The sequence below is a fragment of the Glycine soja genome, chromosome 12 (assembly GCF_004193775.1).
Source record: "Glycine soja cultivar W05 chromosome 12, ASM419377v2, whole genome shotgun sequence".
NCBI lineage: Eukaryota > Viridiplantae > Streptophyta > Magnoliopsida > Fabales > Fabaceae > Glycine > Glycine soja.
The window spans coordinates 1,857,001-1,877,992 of NC_041013.1; the positions used below are offsets into that span (position 1 = coordinate 1,857,001).

Consider the following 20,992-nt stretch of genomic DNA (forward strand, 5'->3'; position numbering starts at 1 on the left):
TTGGGTGAAAAAAAATAAAACATATCACAAAAAGTATGATATTTACTTAATTGTATATTATTTTTCATTTATTTTAAATTAAACGGATTAAAAAAATATTCTAAGATATAAAGTAAGATTAATAATAGAATATAAAATATAAAAATATAATAACTAAATCTAATAATTATTATGATCACATATTAAAATGTATGTTTATGTATTACTAAATAATGTAAAAATTGGTTTAAACAAATTAAAATTATAAGCATTAAAATTAATAATTTTTTCTTAAAAAAAACTAAAACAAAAATTTGTCATTGGTATTAATGACATACATAAACCTAAATATAATAAAATATCATTCATTTTCTTTCCACGCCATGCCACCAACATAAATTAGAACATTTTTTATTAGTTAAATAATTTTAATAATTAAAAATTAGGATTCATTCAATAAAATTTGAGACTCATATTTTTTCTAAAAAAAAGACTCGCATATATTTAGTAAAATTTACATGAATTTTATCAAATAAAAATTGAAAAAAAAAGAGCGATTATGTTATGCGGGGAGCCTAAAAAATGGCTAGTTTGACCAAACAGGAATAATTGGATATGATGCATTGTAAATTGCAAAAAACACTATTTTGCGTTTCCCGCCATTTCCCGCGAAAAGAAGCGAGTAAAAAAAATCAAATTTAATTTCCACAGTGACATAGATCGTGCAATGCGAGAGTTGTGAATCGTTGTTGCAGAGAAAAATATGGAGGGAACCGCAACAGGGTGTTACAAGTGCGGCAGACCTGGTCACTGGTCACGGGATTGCCCTTTCTCCGCTCCCAATTCCAATCCTAACCCTAACCCTAACCCTAACCCCGCCACCACTCCCAATCCAAATACTCCAAATCCTTCTTCCTCTTCTTTCAAGCCCAGATTCGCCGCCGAAAAGCCCAAGAAACTCCCCCGAACAAAGCCCAAGCTCACACCGGAGCTTCTTCTCTCCGACGAGGGTCTCGGTTACGTCCTCCGCTACTTCCCTCGCGAGTTCAAATACCGTGGTGGTGGCCACGAGGTTAATTTTCCCTCTTTCAATTATTCACTAGTAATTTAACATACGGCGTGTAGTTTTCGTCACCGTCTGTGTTTTTAATTCCATTAACAATTTTTATTCGTAACTTTTTCCTCTCTACGTTAAGCGTGCTTATTTAGCGTAACTTGCTCGGTTTGTTTTCTTGGCTTAGATCTCTCCATTGAATTGTTTTTGTGTTAGGTTCGCGATTTGGGTAACCTGCTTCGTCTGTACACCGAATGGCACTCTCGCTTGCTCCCTTATTACTCTTTCAATCAGTTTGTTCACAAAGTGGAGAAAGTTGCTGCTACAAGGCGTGTAAAGGTACTCTTTATTTCTTCAAACTGTATATCATTGTGTACTTGTTCAGTTATAGATTTTGGTATGCAACGGTGCGTCAATATAAACAAAGTATGATAGTGGATAGGGTCACACTGTTAGGTGTCTGTGACACATGTTTAAGAGTTCCTGCCCGCGCTGTCTTAGTAGTTATTATTCCTATTGAAAAATTGATTTTAATCGACCTGGTTGTTATTATGTCATATTGCATTCGAATTTCAGAAACTAACCGACTATTAATTTGAGATCACACGGTGGATATTTTTGGGACAATACTTAGACGTAGTTCCTTAGGTGCTTTTGATGTTGTTCTTCAATTAAAATTTGAGTTTTTCACTTTGGTAACCTGCAAAATAAAAGGTATACCGAGGTGAAACTTTAATTTTGATTAGAGAACAACACCCACGTTTTGTTCATATATATATATATATACATATATATTTTTGTTGAGAAGAATACTATGTATTGATTTTATGGTATATTTATGGAATTGAAAGAATTTTGGATTATTGTAAAATTTTATGAGCACGATGATGTTTTCAGTTCAGTAATGGATTTGGTAAAATATTTGGACAGACTTCATTCTATGTTAAGCACAATGCTTCTAGAGACTTTAGTGTAATCTGGTAGATTCAGTGAGATCTGTGTATTGGCAAGAATCTCATAGTGACAAAAGAGCCTAATGTTTTTTTTTTTGCTCTGCAAAAATATATAATATATATTAATTTAGTACCAGAGGTACTTAATTACAAATATTGGGATGCCCAACACAGAATTGGTTCCAAAACTGACTTAAATGGAGTCAGGAGAGGAACCGCAGTTGGCTACCCCAACTAGAACAAACTAGATTAGATACAAACTGTTACATGAACCCTGCAGAAATGTTACTAGACCATTGGTTAAAATGCATAGGGAAATCCTTCTCTAGATTCCTCATCCATGTCCAAAGCAAAAAAACTGCGTCATCCATGACTTTGTTGCTGTCAAAGTCCTCATTGGAGAATATTATCTTATTTCTCTGCTTCCAAATGGTCCATGTGACAGCTATCCACCACCACTTCCATCTTCTGGCCCGCGAACCACTGGTCGTAGTTAGAGCATGTTGTAGGAAATGCATCTTTGGGTCTTTCGGGAAAACATGAGATTGACTCACCCATGACAGTGATTCCCACCATAAGGGGGTAACTTTTCTGCAGTGAAAAAACAAATGGCCTGCATCTTCCACCTCATTCCTACATAGAGGGCAGCTAGTATCCGAGATTGCTACTTGTCTTCTGTGTAAGTTAATTTTGGTAGGTAATCTGTCCCTAATTAGCCTCCAACCAAATATTGCATCCTTGAGTGGTACCTTCAGTTTCCACAATTCATGATATGCAGTATCGTGTATCCCTTCGGCTGACGCTTCTCTCAACAACTTGTATGCTGATTGCGCGGTGTAATGGCCACTTGGATCTCCCCTCCACAACCACCCATCTCTTCTGTGCATCTGAATAGGCTGTCTTTCAATATCATTTAGAAAATTGGCAGCCATGAGTACCTCGTTATCGAACAGCGGCCTTCTCCAAGCAAGCTTCCACTCCCATCCCGCTTCCTTGTAGTCTCCCATGTGCTGGATTAACTGATTTTGTTGGCATGAAATTAGTGACAGTCGTGGGTATTTTGCTCCCAATGCTGCCTCTCCTTCAATCCATTCATCCTCCCAAAATTTTATCCTATCCCCACATCCAATTCTCCACTTTATACCCCTTTTTAATTCCTCCCCTTGCTGTGATGTGTGAAAAACTGATTTTAGATCCCTCCACCACAAAGACTGTTTTTTATCATTAGTTGCTACATCCAATCCCCTCCATCCTCCATATTTAGACTCCAGTATTCTTACCCACAGCTGGCCTTCATTGTGAAACATGTTCCATCTCCATTTTCCTAGGAGTGCAAGGTTGAACATGTTTATATCCTTAATACCCAGACCACCTTTTTCTTTTGGAAGGCAAACGGTCTCCCATTTGATCCAAGCAATTTTATTGTTGTCCGATCCTCCTCCCCACAAGAATCTTCTTTGCACACGTACTAATTTATCCATCACCTTCTTTGGAATCCTGAAAAAAGACAAATAATAGATAGGAATAGAGGTTAAAACTGATTGGATTAGGGTCACTCTCCCCCCGAATGAAAGATGTCTTTGCTTCCACTTAGCTAAAGCTCTCTCACACTTGTTGATAATAGGTTCCCACATGTGGTCTCTCCTCGGGTTGGCACCAATAGGAATTCCTAAATAGACAAAAGGGAAGGATAGCTGACTACAATTCAAACATCTAGCTGCCTCGGAAGTCCACCTCTCCGACATGCCAATTGCGCCAAAACAGCTCTTAGCAAAATTAATTTTTAAGCCTGATGCCAGCTCAAAAATCCTCAAAATGGCTTTGATTGCTCTTATGTTCTCCATGGATGCCTCTCCAAATAATATAGTATCATCCGCATATTGGAGAATACTAATATCCACATTATTTGAGCCAACAGAGAAACCCCTGTACAAGGATTTGTTGACAGCCTCTCTCACCAAACCATTCAATGCTTCCGCCACAATGTTAAAAAGAAAAGGTGCTAATGGGTCACCTTGCCTGAGGCCTCGCTGTGGTGAGAACTCAAGCGAAGGACTACCATTGATCAACACGGAGATGGATGCAGATTTCAGGCAACCCTCTATCCACTGAATCCATTTGGAGGAAAAACCCAATCTGTTGAGCATATATAACAGGAAGTCCCAGGAGACCGAATCGTAGGCCTTCTCATAATCTACCTTAAAGACAATACATGGCTTCTGACCTCTTCTAGCCTCTTCCACCACTTCATTTGCTATAAGTGCAGATTGAAGCAGATGTCTACCTTCTATGAAAGCTGCTTGTCTCTCGTCTATAACGACTGACATGATTTTCTTCATCCTATTAGCCAATAATTTAGCCACGATCTTGTACATGCATCCAATGAGTGAAATTGGTCTATACTCCTCCAAATGTTGTGGATTTTTCACCTTTGGGATAAGGACTATGAACGAAGCATTGCTGCCCCTCGGGAAAATACCGTTAACATAGAACTCATCCAAAAATCTCAAAATATCCGGTTTTAAAATGGACCAGAAACTTTTGATAAATTTAAAGTTAATACCATCCGGTCCCGGGCTTTTCTCACTCCCGCAGCCCCAGACTGCCTCCTTTATTTCATCCTCCTCAAATCTGCCCGTTAGCATGGCATTGTGATGCTGATTGATAGACCGAAAAGGAATGCCATCAAGACGGGGTCTTTGCTGGTTCTCTTCTCGGAATCTGTTATAGAAGTATGATCTAGCAGCCTCCTTCACCTTCTTTGGTTCCTCAATCCATGCTCCATCAATCCAAACACCACTCACTGTGTTATTTTTGCGACTTGCATTGATCAATAGGTGAAAGTATCGAGAATTGCAATCGCCTTCTTTTAACCATCTCGCTCTAGCTTTCTGCCTTAGAAGGGATTCGTGATGTTGAGCAGCTAACCACACCTCTTCTTGGAGCTGATTCCTTTTGAGAACCTCTTGAGGAGAGAGCTGATTGTTGATTGTACTTTCTTCAAATTGGTTTAACTCTCCCTCCGCCTTCTTGAATTTCTTGAAAGTGTCACCGAATTGCTCTTTGTTCCATTCCTTCAACCGCTGTTTGAGTCTTTTAAGCTTTTCTTTAAGCATAAAACCTCCCCAACCCCCTTGGTTATGTGACTGCCAGCATTCCTGCACTACAGATGCAAATGACTTGTCCAAGAGCCAACAATCGAGAATGCGGAACGGTTTAGGACCCCAATCAACAATCTTTGACCTTAGTACAACCGGGCAATGATCTGAAAAATTTCTATCTAGTGGCTGTTGCAAGCTTCCTGGCCATTTTGCGAGCCATTCTGGGGATATTAGGGATCTATCCAGCTTACTTTTTGCAGTTCCATTGGGCCTGAACCAGGTAAATTTTTTACCTATCCATGGAGCTTCTTCCACTTCTAATTCACCTATCCACTCATTGAATTCTTGTATACTTCCTTCAGCCAATCCTCTCTGGCTGACTCCGACTCTCTCCGACGGATGTCTAATGTTATTGAAATCCCCCAAAATGCACCATAGCCCGCCTTGGATTGATGATTTCAGCTGTTTAATGGTATTCCACAAGATTCTTTTTTTTTGCACATCACATGGAGAGTATACAACTACAATATGCACCTGCACTGCTTCCTTTAACCACTGCCCTATCAGCCAAATGAATCCTTCACCAATGACTTTCCTCTCAAGCTTGAACGATTTTTCGCTCCACATACATAAGATACCCCCCGCTAAGTTATTTGCCGGCTGCATCGCCCATGATACATCAGGATCTCCCCACATTGTCTGACACCACGAATTTTCTATTGTGTTCCTCTTGATTTCCTGTAAACATATCATATCTGCATTTTCTTTTTTAATTAGTCGCCTTATTGCTGCCCACTTGACCCCCCTCCCTAGTCCTCTGACGTTGTATGTGATAATATTCATGATATATAGCTTTGATTCCCCCCTTTCTCTGCTACCTTGCTGTCTCTAACCTCCATGTTCATGAATTTCTCCACCATTTCCTCCTGATTTTTCATTCCAGATACCCCCAGCTGTTTTGCTAACTCCCATAATTCTTTTGCTTCCTGTTGCTTGTTTTCTGCTGACCCTGTCTCCTCCACTGTATGTTGTTCCAGTGAATCTCCTCTGTGGTCATTGTTAAGCTGACCTTGGTCTCCTTCCTCCTCTTGATCCAATTGCCTCTGTTCCCGTGGGCTTGAGATCTGCTGTTGCTGTTGGGTGTTTGGCTGTTGCAGTTGTGGGCCTGAATTTTGGGCTTTGGAATGATGGCAGCATTCTGTATGGAGCTTTCTGCCCCTTCTCGTACGTGAGAACACCTTCCAAGGAGTAGGTGGACGAGGAAGGGTAATATGTGGGCTTAAAGTGGTGTGTTTAGGTGTTGTGGGAGGGGTGTGGCTAGTAAAGCCCACTGTGTTTGAAATTTGGCTTTCCACAATATCCTCACGTGATGTTTCCTTCAAGATTAAGTCTTTGCATGCTGTCTGTCCAGACTCTACCCATGGCATTTTCTCTCTCCTTTTCCTTTTCCGTGCTTAACCTTCTTTCTGGTTCCCTTCTCTCCTTGCTGCCGACTTGTCTCCATTCCGCAAAAGGAATGTCACAAGCTGTTTCATTCGAGAATCCCGCTGCCCGTTCTGCATGCATCACCGCGTCACCTTCCTCTGCGCTACCTTTCAGATTTGACTCCTTTAACTGCCAGATTTTTCTATTATCCGACGGTCCTTGCGCATAGGAGTGACTATCGGGTAACGCCGGTGACCGGACTGCAGCGTCTCCTGCTGCGTTTCCACCTGCTGAGTAGTTGCCGTGCAATCGCAGCTCCCCCACTGGGTTCCGTTCTCCGTTCTCGATCGCCGGCAGTCCTGAGCCCTTGGTGGTTGGTGACGCCGACGACCTTGAGGTCTTCGATGTCGGTGATGCCATGAAGCTGCCGTCAGAATCTATTTCTTCCGACGACGTGGCCTCGCTGCAGCTTTTGCCCAAGCACCTCGCGTCATCGATACCCCTTTCCTCCAATATACGGACCTCAAACATCTCTGTTCCCAGGTAGGCATGTACAGTATGCTGAATGGCGGGTTTCCATGGTGTCTTGATGAGTACTCGCGCTCTGTCCATCCGCCGTCGATTCTCAACATCCTCATCAAACTCCACCAGCTCCCCCATCACCCCCACTATCTTCTTAATAGATGATTGGTCCCATGCAATGATCGGGATTCCCCAACATTGTACCCACGTCAACCTGTGTCCCGAGCGTAGGGCCGGCGTCCACTTCTGCAACGAGTAGAACATGGGAGTGTTGTCCTCCCCGTGAACCAACTCGTCAGCTCTGTCAGCATTCAAGCCAAGTACCAGAACCATATCATCCCCTAAATATTTTACTGTGACATCCATTCCGTAATCCCACCTAAGTTCATCTTCGACATTGTGAAATCTCCCTGGGTTCGTCATCCTCCCCACCCACCCCTCTTTCAGCCATTTTTCCATTTCTGTAGATGGCTCGAGATGTACTGACGACAAACCATCTTCATGGGTGTGAGTTCCATTCCTCCTGCCTGCTACTGCCTCCGCATAGGACAAGTGGTATGTTCTTCTATTCCTCTGTGTATGATGGGCTACCTCATGCTTGTTCCAAATGGGGGGATTGTGTGGTTGAGGCTGTAACACCTCCGTAGTCTTCTTTTCTCCCCTCTGTCTCCCGTATCGTGGAAGATTAACATATAGTTTCAGTCCTCCTATAACCATATTGTCCAATTGACTCTCCAGTTTTCGTTCGTCCTCAACTCCCTTGAATCTAACAAAACCATACCTTCTCCCGTTCTTGTTACGTTGTTTTGAGATAAATATCTCCCGGACGTCTCCCCATTTTTTGAAATGTTGCCATAACTCCTTCTCAGTGCATTCGTCGGAGAATCGCGTGAAGTAGAATGACGTTATCTCGGTCCGATCTCGCCAGTTTGTTTGATTGCAGTGTCGCTGATTCCTATCCCTGAGTCTGTTTTGCGTATATTGGTGCCTCTCTCTCAGCCTCACTCTGTCTCTCTCGAAAGCCTTACCTCTCTCTCTCACTCTCTCCCACCCTCTGTTTCTCTCTCCTCTCATTCTTTTCTGAATATCACAAAAGAGCCTAATGTTAAAAGTATTTTTTGTTATAATGATTGAAGAGAACAGCTGCCAAAGCCCATCCTAACCAAAGACTATCAAAATGAACAAATCATCATGTATACTTGCTTAGAAGAAGTTCATTGATGCTAAATATGTACATATTAGCTGTAGTGATACATAGAGGATGAAAATTCTTTAATCGATGAATCCAACATCTATGTTTCCAGAACAGTTTGTCATAAAAGATTTTCAGTCAATTGTTTTTGAATTCAGTTGATGCGTACATGATATAAGAATATGAAGTTCTCCATTTCATCTGCTGTTTCTTTTAATATGATGTCTCTCCTTAAGTGTTGTATTTGTTGAGAGGTTGTGTCTGTTGATTTTGCATGAGCTTGCATTGCATGAATTATGCATGCATGCTTCCAGTCTTTTACTCTACAAAAATGGATTCCTAGTGACTATTTGCTAACTTTTTTTTCCTGCACTCTAACCAGACTTGCCTTAGAGAATTGAGAGAAAGAGTTGCAAGTGGTGGAGATCCAACAAAACTGCGTGAACCACCTGTTGTGCATGACATTCCATCTGATGAGCACGGTATCTAGTTTATACTTTGCTTGCTACCAAGTTCTCAAGATACATTAGTCTTGTTGGTTTCAAATAGTTGCTGGTGGTCAAAGTATTGTTAATGAGGACTGCGTATTGACTTAGCCACCTCTGTATTTAGTTGTTCAGAAATATTTCTTACTACAAATTCCTTTCTTCAAGTATATGTATATCTCTCTTAATTGTTAAATTGCACAAGAGGTGGGATCTTATGATTTATAATTTGATCGTTGTAGCAAATTGACCAATTCTAGATTGGTTCTTAATTTTGACAAACTTCCCCAGGACTAATTTCAAGTAGGGTGGCAATCTGATTCAATAATTAACTAGAACTTTGCTATGATGATTGACTAGAATTAATTAACTAGGTTTTATACTTTTATTTATTTACATCCTTATGAATCTTTTCTATATCCTTACTTTAGGATATGTTGTATCTGCAGAAGATGGGGGAGCAACTCATCAAGAGACAGATGTGTTTGCAGAATCCGAAAATGTTAATGACATTCAAGAAGACATGCTTAATGATATATATGATAAAGCTACTGAAGTAAGTACATTTACTTTAAACAAAATTAATTTATTATCATGTAATGTGTTTTATGTATTTGTGAAAACACATTTGAATGTTTTGCTTGATGAAAGAAACACTATCAATATTTATCTAAATCAGTCAGGAGGAAATATGTATTCTTATCTTTTAAGGATACTGATTCTCACAAATTTGTGAGAAAATTGAGTAATCTGAATTATCAGGAAAGAAGTTTAAGCCGAGTTCAGTTTTCCTTATCCAGTGTATATTAGAAATCAGAGGTTACTCAATCATCTGGAGGTTTATATTCATTTTATCTTTTCTTCTCATGTCTCTGGTGTATTCATATGCCTTTATTATGGAGTTAGATACCATTATATGTGAAAATTGTAAATCTAGTAAATCAGTGGTTGCAGGTAGCCAGTTATAAGTAACTTTTCAAATTGAACCAAATTGTCATAGAGAAATTGTAAACAAGGAGCTTATGTCGAAGTCTTAATAACAGTATTGCCTTCCTCTTTTATAACAGGAACATGCTCAGTCCATGCACAATGTTATTGGTACTAACAAGGCTTCAGAAAGTATCGCAGCTGAAAAGACATCAGAGGAAGTTCAATATAATGGATCCAGCCAGTCTGGCAAAGCTGAGATAACAGAAGAGCAGAGGGCTCGTATGGAAGCAAATAGGTTGAAGGCACTAGAAAGGCGAGCTGAGATAACAGAAGAGCAGAGAGCTCGTATGGAAGCCAATAGGTTAAAGGCACTAGAAAGGCGTGCTGCCTTATCACAAGCCTCCTAACTTTGATCTGAATTGTAAATGAAAGCATTACTTCTTGTTGTCTCACAACTGGTTGAGTTGTCCTTAAGTCCCCTCATGAATTAAGTAGTTTACTTTTTATGGTTTGGTGACTGTTATTTAGGTGCTTGTGATTATGATGTCATAACAGTAAATAAATTTGTGTCGATATTAGCTTCATGTTTAAGTTTCAAGTGGCGGGCCTATTTAATTTGTTTGGGGGCACTTTAACCCTATTTAAAGTGCATGACAATGATAGTGCAGACACTTCGAAAATAAGCTGAGAATTTACTTACATGTGTGCATGTTTGAAAATCTAGTGAAAAATTACTTAAGGCAAAAGTACTTTTGCCAAAGCATCAAAACTCTTGTTTTTGCTTTCATTTTATTTTTATTTGTTGGATCTGTATTAGAATGTGAACCACAACAATTTCAACTAAAAATCAATTTGCATTGAATTTGTATAGACTTTAGAAACTAGTAAACAATGGTTGCAACTTGCAACAACCGTAGAAGTTGATAGTGTCACCAAGGCATCAATTTGAGATCTGCAATTGATGAACTAGTAATTGCTTTCTCTCATTGTGGAACGTAGTTAATTGTACGGTAGGGATTAAAATCAAAATCACATCATTTTTATGAAATGTGGAAACTAAAAAAGAATAATTACAGGGAATAAAATAGAAATTTGAAAGTAGATAATAATTTAAATAAGCCATGATAAAGCAGCTAAATTTTAAAAGTCGTTATAAGATATTACAAGGATGTTTACATAAAGATTGAAGCACATTTTGAGCACCTAGTTTTAATACATTCCTCAAACAGTTTATTAAAAAATGTCTAAAAAAAATTGAAAAAAAAGGGTCAACTTTTAATTTAGTTCTCTAAAATTGGCTATTAACTCAAAAGCCGAATACTAATTTTCAATTTCTCATTAGAATTGAAAATTAACATAAGAACTTAATTGCAATATTCATTTTTGAATACGTTTCTCTAATGTTCTGAATTATTATATTTTTTTTATTGTATTAAAATAGAGAAATGACAATTGATTATGACACCAATTATTAGATAATTCTGTCATGGAATTCAATTTAGAAGGCTTTTTGTTGTCTAAGCGAGATTTAGCTCCCTGTGAGAGAAGCCACGGTCCATTTTTGAGATTCAGTCACAACCTTCCCCCTTGCCTTCCATTTTGAGATACTTATCAAAGAAGATAAATAATCATTTTTATCCTTGAATATATAATTTGTTAACAAATATATTTCTAAAAGATGAAAATATAAAATTTAGTCTTCGAAAGTGTAAAAATGTGACAAATATATCCGGCTCTTAACTTCCGTCCATCAACGTTAATAAAATAAAATAACCTAGTGACACAGGGAGATAAATTTATCACTGAAATGATTGTCAGTAATTTTTTGTTGGACAAAAATATCAATATTTTTTATTGGAGAAAAATGTTCGTACTTTATTTTAGACCTAAATGTCAATACATTCCATTAGACCAAAATATCAATAAGTTATCATTATTGGACGAAAATGTCAATAATTTTTTATTGGACTTAAATATCAGTATATTTCTATTGGACTAATTTGTAAGACCTAAAATTTTGTTTTATTTAAGGATAAAATATAATTTTAAGGTAAATTTTCGTCATTTTTTATTGTTACAAATATAACATTACAATAATCACTTAAAAAAGTATATTGGCAAACATAATTTAAAACAAACATAATAATAACAATAATATAGATTATCAACAATAATTTGTTTGTCACAATAAAAATTATCCAAGATAAACATTATAACAGTGTATCAATAATTACAATTTTTTTCAAATTATAATAATTTGTCACAACTTACTATAAATAAAAGATAAATATATCACATTCCACTTCTTCGAATCTAGACTATTTTATTAATAATAAAGTATTTTATTAATAATAAAAGACAAAAGTTAACGTCCGGGTGTATTTTCCACACTTTTGGGGACTAAATTTTGTATTTTCATCTTTTAAGGGCACATTTGTCAATAGAGTGAAAAAATGAAAAGTCAAAAAATATTATATGATAAATATGCTCCTATGTTGACAATTAGAAATGACCATGTTGACCATCATTTAAGTGACAAATCTTTCCCTCCGTATCACGTAGACTATTTTATTAACTATGATGAACACATTCCAAAACTAAATTTGTCGCACTTTTTATCGCATTGGATATATTTGTTGCACTTTTTACACTTTTTGAAACTAAATTTTATATTTCCATCTTTCAAGAACACATTTGTTAACTAATTACACATTAAGAAACAAAATTGACTATTGTCGTAAGAAAAATTATCCAGAATTTCTTATGTTTTTTAATAATAATTATATAATATATTTTGTGTGTGTTAGTCAAGTTATTTATCTATTGAAAATATAGGCCCTAGAAATTAGGAAACCGTGGTTGCAACTTACAAGGACCCGGCAACAGCAGTCAACTGTTCCATTTCTAGTGTGAAAAGAAAAAGGCGGTGAAGACTTGCCTTTGTAATGCCGCACCAAGGTATCAATTTGAGATCAAGATCAAGAATTGTTATAGTAAATTACTTTTTCGAAAGGGTAACAACAAAATTGAATATCAAGCATATATTTGACCTGAACTTGATAATTTTCATTTAAATTTCTTAAAAAACACAAGCTGTATTTTGTTGCATCATTGGCCCAAGTCCATCATCTCCTGCTTTAACGAGACTTCAGGTAGTTCATCATGTGGCTCCAGCGTCTGTCTGAATATATTGATTAGGAAGGAAATCACGCAAATGTACTAATAGGGTCATCACACTTGTGAACAATCCTATAAATCTGCAAAGAAGTTGTTCGAACCACCTACAGCATGCCCATTCTTTCTCTTGTTCCCTGCAAAGTTGTCCACACAAATTGAAGCACAACATATACATAGACTTCCAATAACCATACCATGTTTTTACTCATGGGCAATCTATAGCAAATCATCTCTTACCATCAACATCCATCTCATCATCGTCACTATCAATCACTCCACTTTCATTTGTTTGTGTGTTTCTTGAACCTGGCAGTATATTATCCAAGTCCCATAGCTGCACAACAGGAAAATCTTGGATGTTCAGACAGCTAGTTTGTTAGTATAATCTGAACAGAAAATATAGACACATGCTTGTTTAGACAGACACACATAAAACCAATGATTCACATTTTTAACAGTGATCCACCTTCCATTATTAATTAATAAAGGCCTCAGATTGACAGGCCAAATTTGAAGCCAAACCGTTGCATAACCATTAAACTCATTTTAAAATAGAAGTTATTCTTTTTTTAAGTTCTATGGACCATATGATGAATTAATTGATTTAACTTTCTATATTTACATACCATAAACTATTACTTGCGCAATTCCATCATACTAATACAAATAATATAACCATCATTATAAGCACATTATTCAGAGCCTTAAAACTAGGCTAACTCTCGTACTTCATTGCATACCATCATTTGTCCCCTTTCCAGTTGTAAATGTCCATCCAAATTAAGCCACACTGGACACATCAATTAATATTGCTAAATCTACCATTCGATATAAGCCCTCTGTAGGAAATTATTTTATTTTAGTCAAAATTCTGAACACACTTAAAGAATCTTCTTTATATTTAAGGCAATTGTTCTTGAACTTGAGAACAAAGTTATGACCAGATAGGGGTTTACAGTTACAAACATGATAAGGAGTGCCTAGTATAAATGTTCCAAAAAGCAGAGGAACCAATTCCAGTGAATTTTAGAGAATTAGGAAAGAGAAGTACCTTCAACATTTGATCATGAGCAATGCTTCCAAGGAACTTCCTATCATGAGAAAATGCTACAGGACCAAAGAAACCATAAGTTAACTAGAAGCCAGGAATATGAAAAGGACATGAAAACATATGAAATTGCATGCTAGAGCTCAAGCACACAATAATGAGGCTGAAAACAGGGGAGGAGGGGGAGAACTACAGAAGGAATTAATGCTAAGGACAGGAAAACTACAGAAGGAATTGAGGCTTAAAATAATAGAGTCCACATGCAGACTGAACCAGTCACATTAAATGCTAAGCGAAAGAGACTGTATGTTACCAAGACACTCAACAGGATACTCTGAGTGTTCTGCTATTGGCTGGATGACTCTGTTAGGTAATATCCCAACCAGGCTGAACATAAAAAAGAACATTAATATAAATGAAACAGAGAGCACAAGAAATAAAAGATTGAAGTACAATTCAAACAAGAGGTACAATGATCTCAAACAGCAAAAGACTCACTTGATAATCCCATTCTCTGATCCAGTAATAATCCTATCTTCATCAAGCTAAGAATAACATTAATGAAAAAGTTTATTACAAGACCTAAGGATGGTAAAAAAAATCCTACTGAAGCTGAAATAATCATGTGATGTTGATTTACCTTCAACATTGCATCAATAGAGTTCGAAGAAAGATCAGTAAATCGATCACTGGAATTGAAACCAATTAGTTAGAACATCAGTTGAAGACGCATAATAAGAAATGCAAGCCAAGGATAACATCAAATCAATGTCTCTTAGCCGCCTCTCCTCCATAAACAAAAAATATTTCTATCATGTAATTCTGACATGGTCCACATCATATACCTACAATCCTTGAAGCATCCCCATGCATACAATAGAATGATTCCAGTTTGTGATCCGCATACAACTTTCCTACCATTCTGGTCACCCAGCCAAAAATTGTAAACATCAGTCATGTGATCATTTTAGAGGATATGAGTGTCAAACACAAGATACCTTTCAGTACAAAGAAAGACATTGACTAAGAGCCTGTTGGGTATATTGTAAAATCATAAAAAGATGCATTTTAATTAAAAAAACAATTTAATTTTTTGAGGTATTTAGCCAAACAATAAAGTACTTTAAGTGACAACAAAATAAAATAAAAAATACTGTTAAAAGCAAGATAAAATTAGTTCTTCTCCTAGGAAGCAAGAATAAAAGCATAAAACATATTCATTAAAATACTTTTTTTAATAGAACTTTTTTCATAGAAACATTTTAAAAAAAATTCACTGAAAAGTCATGTGCGTAGACTTTGATACCTTCATTAAAACAACAGACAGCAACTCATCTTCCGAAAATTCTGATCGAGCTTGCACCTTTCAAATAATCATGAAAGGGTGGGTTAAAATTCAAATGTGATAGATAAAGAGCATTTATGTTTTAAAAGGAACCAGAAAACACAGATATACAACTTACTGTATTTCTTCGAAGATTGCAAACAGACAGAGTCCCATCTCCACTTAACAACAAAAGGGAATTTATGGGGAAAAAAAATTAGACTATATCACAAGATCGAGAAAGTAGAATGTAAAATACAAATTGTTATAATATTCATAAAGCATATTGCAATGGTTTCATTTATTAACAGGATGCACATACTGCATAAGTTTAAAATAAAACAAAAGCTAAGCCTTCTATCCAGCAGGTGGGTTGGCTACATGGATCAAATGACCCCACAATGTTCTACAGTGAATCATATCTATAGACAAATCATTGACCTCCAAATTCTTCTTTACTATTTCACTTATAGTTTTTCTTGGTCTCCTGTTAAGACTCAAGAAATGAACACACTGAATCATGAATATGAAATTAATGATTTTTAGGCCAAATTCAAGTACAAAAATAGGGTTTCCCCTTAACAAGGAGTTTCCTCCTTCAAAACACAGGGAATAACAATCTAACACCTTAAATTCTGATAGGATTCACAATCAGGAAAAGAATTCAAAGGAAAATACAAGTGGGAATAAAATATTTTCTACAATAGGTGTTACCCCAACTTTTTCTTTACCGCATTCATTTCTAATCCCATCATGTCTAGTATGTCCACTTATTCAACACAACATTATCATCTCCTCTACACTGAGTTTGTTCTCTTGGCTTTTTACTGCCTAGCATTCAATACCACACTGCATAGCAAGTCTTATTGTTATGGGATAAAATTTTCCCTTATGCTTGAGTGGTACCTTTTTTTATCACAAATATGCCTAGTCATTCTTCCAAATCGTTCATTCTGCTTGAATCCTACGGTTTACATCTCCCTCTTTCTCCAAAGTACTATATAATGGACCATAGACACTTAAACTATGTGACTTGTGGGAAGGTATGTTCTTCAAATTTTAGCTCTACACTAGGGTTCTTGCATGTTAGGATCCAAAGCAAGGTATGGGACTTTAGTTCCACATTGGAAGTATGGGGTTTTGGTGTGGGGTTTATAAGGTCCTTGAGCTTTCCAGCTAAAATGGCTAGCTTTTGTGATGTGGTTCTCCCAAGGTTATCATCATTGTACCTCTAGCTAAACATACATTCCATATACTTTGTCATACTTGTACTTGAGCAAAAGCCATAATCTCCCAGGGGAGTTCAAAATTAAAACATCAACAAAAAAAAGCAGTAGATAACATCATTGCAAATTGCATGATCCCTCAATAGTGGGAAATCAGCTTAATAATCTGCATAAAGTGTCCCTCTTTGCTCTCCAGAAATTTATTTTTCATAAACAAGGAAAAACAGCACTGTTAAAATGTGAAAACAGTATTAAGTAACTGTCACATGTCAGCCCCTAGGTGATTACAACAGGATATAAGCGGAAAAATTAAGGTAAAAAATTAAAGCATGGTTAGGTTATGCTTAGTTCAGTGATTGCTCAGCACAAAATGATTGAGCCCAACCAATGGAGATGCTAATACCAACTACAGAATAGTTCAAATAAGATATAAACATATCCATAAACCCAACCAGCATTTGTTACGGAATGTACCTAACTTTGTTAATAAAATCTGCGCTAGAGCAACTAGTCAATAGACAACCACCATAATTAGAAAACATAATCTTATTTCTACAGACTACAGCAGTTAAGCCACAACAAGCTATTCACAACAAGTTACTATTAGTAAACATGATTAAATACAAAAATAACTTGAGGGGGAAAATTACTATAAGAATTTCGAATCTAAACTATATGATTATCCAGCACTTATGGTTTCTTAATTAAATGCAACTATGAATTTGTAAGATAACACACACATCAAGTTTTTTATAATTATAAATTGATATGGCATCCCTCTCCACAAGAAAGTTTAGAAAAAGATCTATATAATCACTACATAGAGAAAACTAGAGTAATTTCTTTTCTATCCATTGGTATTTTGGGGCAGGTGAAGTACATGAATTTGCTACCTTGTTGCCAACAGTTTCATTGCATCAGATGCAAAAGTAATGTCTGAAATGTAATCTTCATGGACATTAAAAGAATTGCAACAAGAGCGTTCTCTGGTATCCCATACCTACAATAAAGAAGAGCTAAATGAAAAGAATTGAGAAAACACTGATCATCTGACCTCCCCACAACTCTAAAAGATCAATATTACAACCTATCTTAAGAACAGTAATGGGTGGCTTTAAGCAGAATAGTGACTAAAAATAACATAAAAGTAAAACATATATATGCATAATAGAAAAGAATAAATGATACAATATTCAAATAAGGAGTGATGCCATTCACTCACTGCAATAAAAAAAAACAGAACTTGGGGGTGGGGCTCAGAAAGAAAGGGACTATAGATGAACGGAATGCAATAACTATTACGTTTGGGACTGTTGTGGTCCAGATATTTAAATGACAATGAGGAGTGACCATTGACCCAGTATTCAAATTAGTCAAGAGAGACTAATTAAGCTTTATTCATTTATAAGCTGGGCAAACATTGTGAAATTTTAAAACATGAGAGCAATCTATTGTTACAATCCACTATTGTAAAGATGACTGAATAACTACGTAAAATATTATCAATGCAGACCACAAAATAATCTGGAATTCAGAACAGATACGAATACTAAGAATTTGAAACAAGAACAAAAGGTTACCTTTATACAACCATCATCATCTCCTGAGGCAACAGTTGACTCAGTCAGGTTTATCAATCTATTGACCGCAGATCTGCATCACAACAAAAACCCCATACAAGTCCAAAAAGCAAATGAGGATACTTGTGATTCTTCTGTAACCCAAATCACAACAAATGTGTAATTGCAGCAGATAAACTCACTCGTGAGCATTATCAACCCGGGCAATTGTAGAACCAGTTTCCACATCTATAGCCAGTATTGAGCAATCCGGAGAACCCGTTAAGAGTGCTAAAACAAAAACATAACAAAAAGCATTTTAAAGTCAAACTCTCCACAAGAAATCTTCAACAAAAATAAATAAATAATAATAATCAAGTGCATTACCACGTCCACCGTTGATGAATCGAGCAGCCCTGCAAGACTCAGTGTGAGCATGAACTTCCAACAGCCTGAAATAATAAAATTGCAACACAGGATTACAAATTAGCAGCATATAACAACAAACCACACCACTCAGCAAACAAAATAAACTCAATAATCATCTGGGTTTAACGTATCCAACAACTACACAAATAAAAAAAGGGTTCAGAATTTACACCTCACAGGGACAGTATGAGGGCTATAACGGTATCTGCAGTAAGCAATTCAATATAATCATTACCATAAATGCAAGAAGGTATAAATAAACTATGGGTTAGTTAGGTATGGAAGGTGCAGCTCTAATCGAAAGCAACATACAGGTGAAGGTGGCCGGTAATTAGACCGGCGGCAACAAGATTATCTGAGGGATGAAAATCAATGTCAAATGCAAGTTTCCCCAAACTTATCTCCATTCTTCCACCTGTTTAGCAATGCAAAGTAGATTAGGATTATATTATATATATTCAGATGAACAATGAAAAGCAAGAATAGAGTTGCAGAAGCATACCTTAAAAAAGTGTGTAACTCTGTTCTGTTCACTGTTCATTGAAGATTCTTTTGCTTAATTGTTTAAATATATTTTTGGTTGTAGTAATACATATTTTTTTTCTTTATTTTATGTCGTATAAAATAATCATCGTAAAATTTCTCTTTTTATTTTAATTCTTGTTATTTTGTTTTACTTTCATTAATGCATTCATTTTATTTTGTTTTGTATTTGAATATTTTTTAATCCTATAATTTTTTTTTCAAATTCAAAATAAACAAAATATTATAGGACTAAAACAAAAATAAATAAATATATTAAAAGGTTAAAACAAATTAATAAGGACAAAAAAACTAAATTTTATAAGGACAATTCCAAAAAACTTTTATAAGGACTATTTTAAAAAATAATTATGAAAGAACCAAAACATAAAAAAAATGTTATATTATAAGGAAAAAAAATATTTCGACGAAGAATTTTTCTATTATATCCTCCAACTTTTTTTTTCACGCCCCGCCCCTTCCACTGTCTTTTTTCTTTTTCATACAAAGCATGAAACATGGGGTGCTGATCTAGTGTTTTAAATATAGTGTTTCTTTTTAGGGACTAAAAAAAACATATTTTTGTGAATTTTAAGAATTTAAAGTGAATAAAATTTTAATAAGGACTAAAACCAGAAATAGTAATATTTTTAATAACTAAAAACATATTATAGCCTCACAAAAATAATCAAATCAATTCTCAAAACACATATCATGTCTCGTGATAAATAATTGAGCCCTAACTCATAATTTAGACTTTGATAATATATATATATATATATATATATATATATATATATATATATATATATATTAGAAAATTAGAACATTTATTTAAGTTGTAGTCTTGTAGTCCCAATTGCAATGAATTGACACACTTGATATCAAATTCCCGCAATGGTTTGAGAATAAGGATGTAAGAGTCTTCTATACAACTCGCACTTCCTATCCTAAAATAGTAAAATTATAGAGATATCAAATAATTTAGTATTAAACTAAAATTTTGTAGATATAATATTTTATATAACAATTTTTTTAATCAAATCATAAATTTTAAAATAAAATTAGGCAATAAAATATTATTAAATGGTGTAAATGTAACATCCTTAATTATTAGTCAATTTCTCGATATTTTACACACTATGACACTTCACATAATAATATTTCATTCAACTTATTTGTTGCTCAAAATCCTCTACCAATCATAATTCTTTATAGGTAATCTTTTTAAAGATTTTAACAATCTTTAAGTAGTTCTGGCTGAGATCTCAAAAATCTATTTTGGTTGTTTCCATCGGTCAGAATACGAGACTTTTCAATGTGTTTTATCTTTATTCAGACTTTCTGAAAAACTTTTAAAATATCAATCATTTCAAAATTATTCTAAGTGAAGCGCACTTAAGTATGAAATCCTTAAATGATAAATTACTAAAAAATAGATACATTTTTATTAATATGAATAATATTAATTAATTCTTTTAAGGGGTCAGTTTCATACCTATGGTTCCCTCTAATTTCCGTATGATTCACATAAAATAATAAAAGACCTCATTCTGACTGTTTAGAGATTAATTAATATCGAAATAATGACGAGACAAGTTACAAGCAGCACAACTTCCATGCATATTAAAACAGGGAAAGGAAACAAATGACACCCTGAGAAGATGTTTTGTACAGAAAACTGTTGCCATTTTGGCTACTTTCATCTTTTCCTGTCGTATCCTCTTCATCCACTGGGGCGACCATACCATATATTCTGGCCACTGCTTAGAGTTGCTCAGGGAGGAGTTCTTCATCTTGAAGAGCCCTAGTTGCTACCATAATCCTTGTGTGTATATATTTATATCTAAAGTATATAACATAAATATTTTGGGATGATTGTATATAACATAAATATTATCACTTTCGTGTGTTTAAAAACTCTAAATTCATGTGCTTCATTCCTGCATGACTGCAACGTAGGTAACAATGGTTGGTGTTGTTGGGCATACTCACGAACTGAAGTATTTACACGCAAATTAATTAGTCTGAGAAGTTTCACACCGTCCTCGATAACTTATTCACAT

General features: G+C 35.5%; 2 protein-coding genes across 5 annotated transcripts; one reads left to right on the forward strand and one right to left on the reverse strand.

Moving 5' to 3' along the window:
* Nucleotides 1-617: 617 nt before the first annotated feature.
* On the forward strand, nt 618-10,404 carry LOC114380505 (TIMELESS-interacting protein-like). Of its 3 annotated transcripts, none has more exons than XM_028339595.1 (5): nt 618-1,051; nt 1,250-1,372; nt 8,609-8,708; nt 9,143-9,267; nt 9,779-10,401. In XM_028339595.1, exons 1-5 carry the CDS (start codon nt 743-745, stop codon nt 10,046-10,048), a joined length of 927 nt encoding a protein of 308 aa, XP_028195396.1. In that variant the 5' UTR covers nt 618-742; the 3' UTR covers nt 10,049-10,401. The 3 variants fall into 3 exon arrangements, with proteins under 3 accessions (XP_028195396.1, XP_028195398.1, XP_028195397.1); XM_028339597.1 differs by having other exon boundaries at nt 9,164-9,267; XM_028339596.1 differs by having other exon boundaries at nt 619-1,051; nt 9,161-9,267; nt 9,779-10,404.
* A 2,110-nt stretch (nt 10,405-12,514) lies between these two features.
* Nucleotides 12,515-19,014, reverse strand: LOC114378431 (WD repeat-containing protein 55-like). 2 transcript variants are annotated; one of them, XM_028337021.1, is made up of 16 exons: nt 18,907-19,014; nt 18,717-18,819; nt 18,577-18,609; nt 18,363-18,427; nt 18,179-18,266; nt 17,997-18,069; nt 17,310-17,416; nt 15,330-15,372; nt 15,173-15,229; nt 14,712-14,788; nt 14,507-14,555; nt 14,365-14,411; nt 14,180-14,253; nt 13,870-13,925; nt 13,056-13,152; nt 12,515-12,952 (listed from the first exon to the last, which is right to left on the reverse strand). In XM_028337021.1, the coding sequence occupies exons 2-16, from the start codon at nt 18,809-18,811 to the stop codon at nt 12,891-12,893; spliced, it is 1,023 nt and encodes a 340-aa protein (XP_028192822.1). In that variant the 5' UTR covers nt 18,812-18,819; nt 18,907-19,014; the 3' UTR covers nt 12,515-12,890. The 2 variants fall into 2 exon arrangements, with proteins under 2 accessions (XP_028192822.1, XP_028192823.1); XM_028337022.1 differs by lacking the exon at nt 18,907-19,014 and having other exon boundaries at nt 18,717-18,866.
* Between the last annotated feature and the right edge of the window lie 1,978 nt (nt 19,015-20,992).

Bases quoted from the DNA above. Each gene is read 5' to 3' on its own strand.
- LOC114378431 (XM_028337021.1), bottom strand. From the start codon at position 18,811: ATGGAGATAAGTTTGGGGAAACTTGCATTTGACATTGATTTTCATCCC. The intron at 18,267-18,362 runs GTAATGCACTTG...TTTTTGTTTTAG, and splicing joins ATTCATCAACGGTGGACGTG to CACTCTTAACGGGTTCTCCG. The intron at 14,254-14,364 runs GTGAGTCTTTTG...TTTTATGTTCAG, and splicing joins TCAGAGAATGGGATTATCAA to CCTGGTTGGGATATTACCTA.
- LOC114380505 (XM_028339595.1), top strand. From the start codon at position 743: ATGGAGGGAACCGCAACAGGGTGTTACAAGTGCGGCAGACCTGGTCAC. The intron at 8,709-9,142 runs GTATCTAGTTTA...TCCTTACTTTAG, and splicing joins CATTCCATCTGATGAGCACG to GATATGTTGTATCTGCAGAA. The intron at 9,268-9,778 runs GTAAGTACATTT...CTTTTATAACAG, and splicing joins TATATGATAAAGCTACTGAA to GAACATGCTCAGTCCATGCA.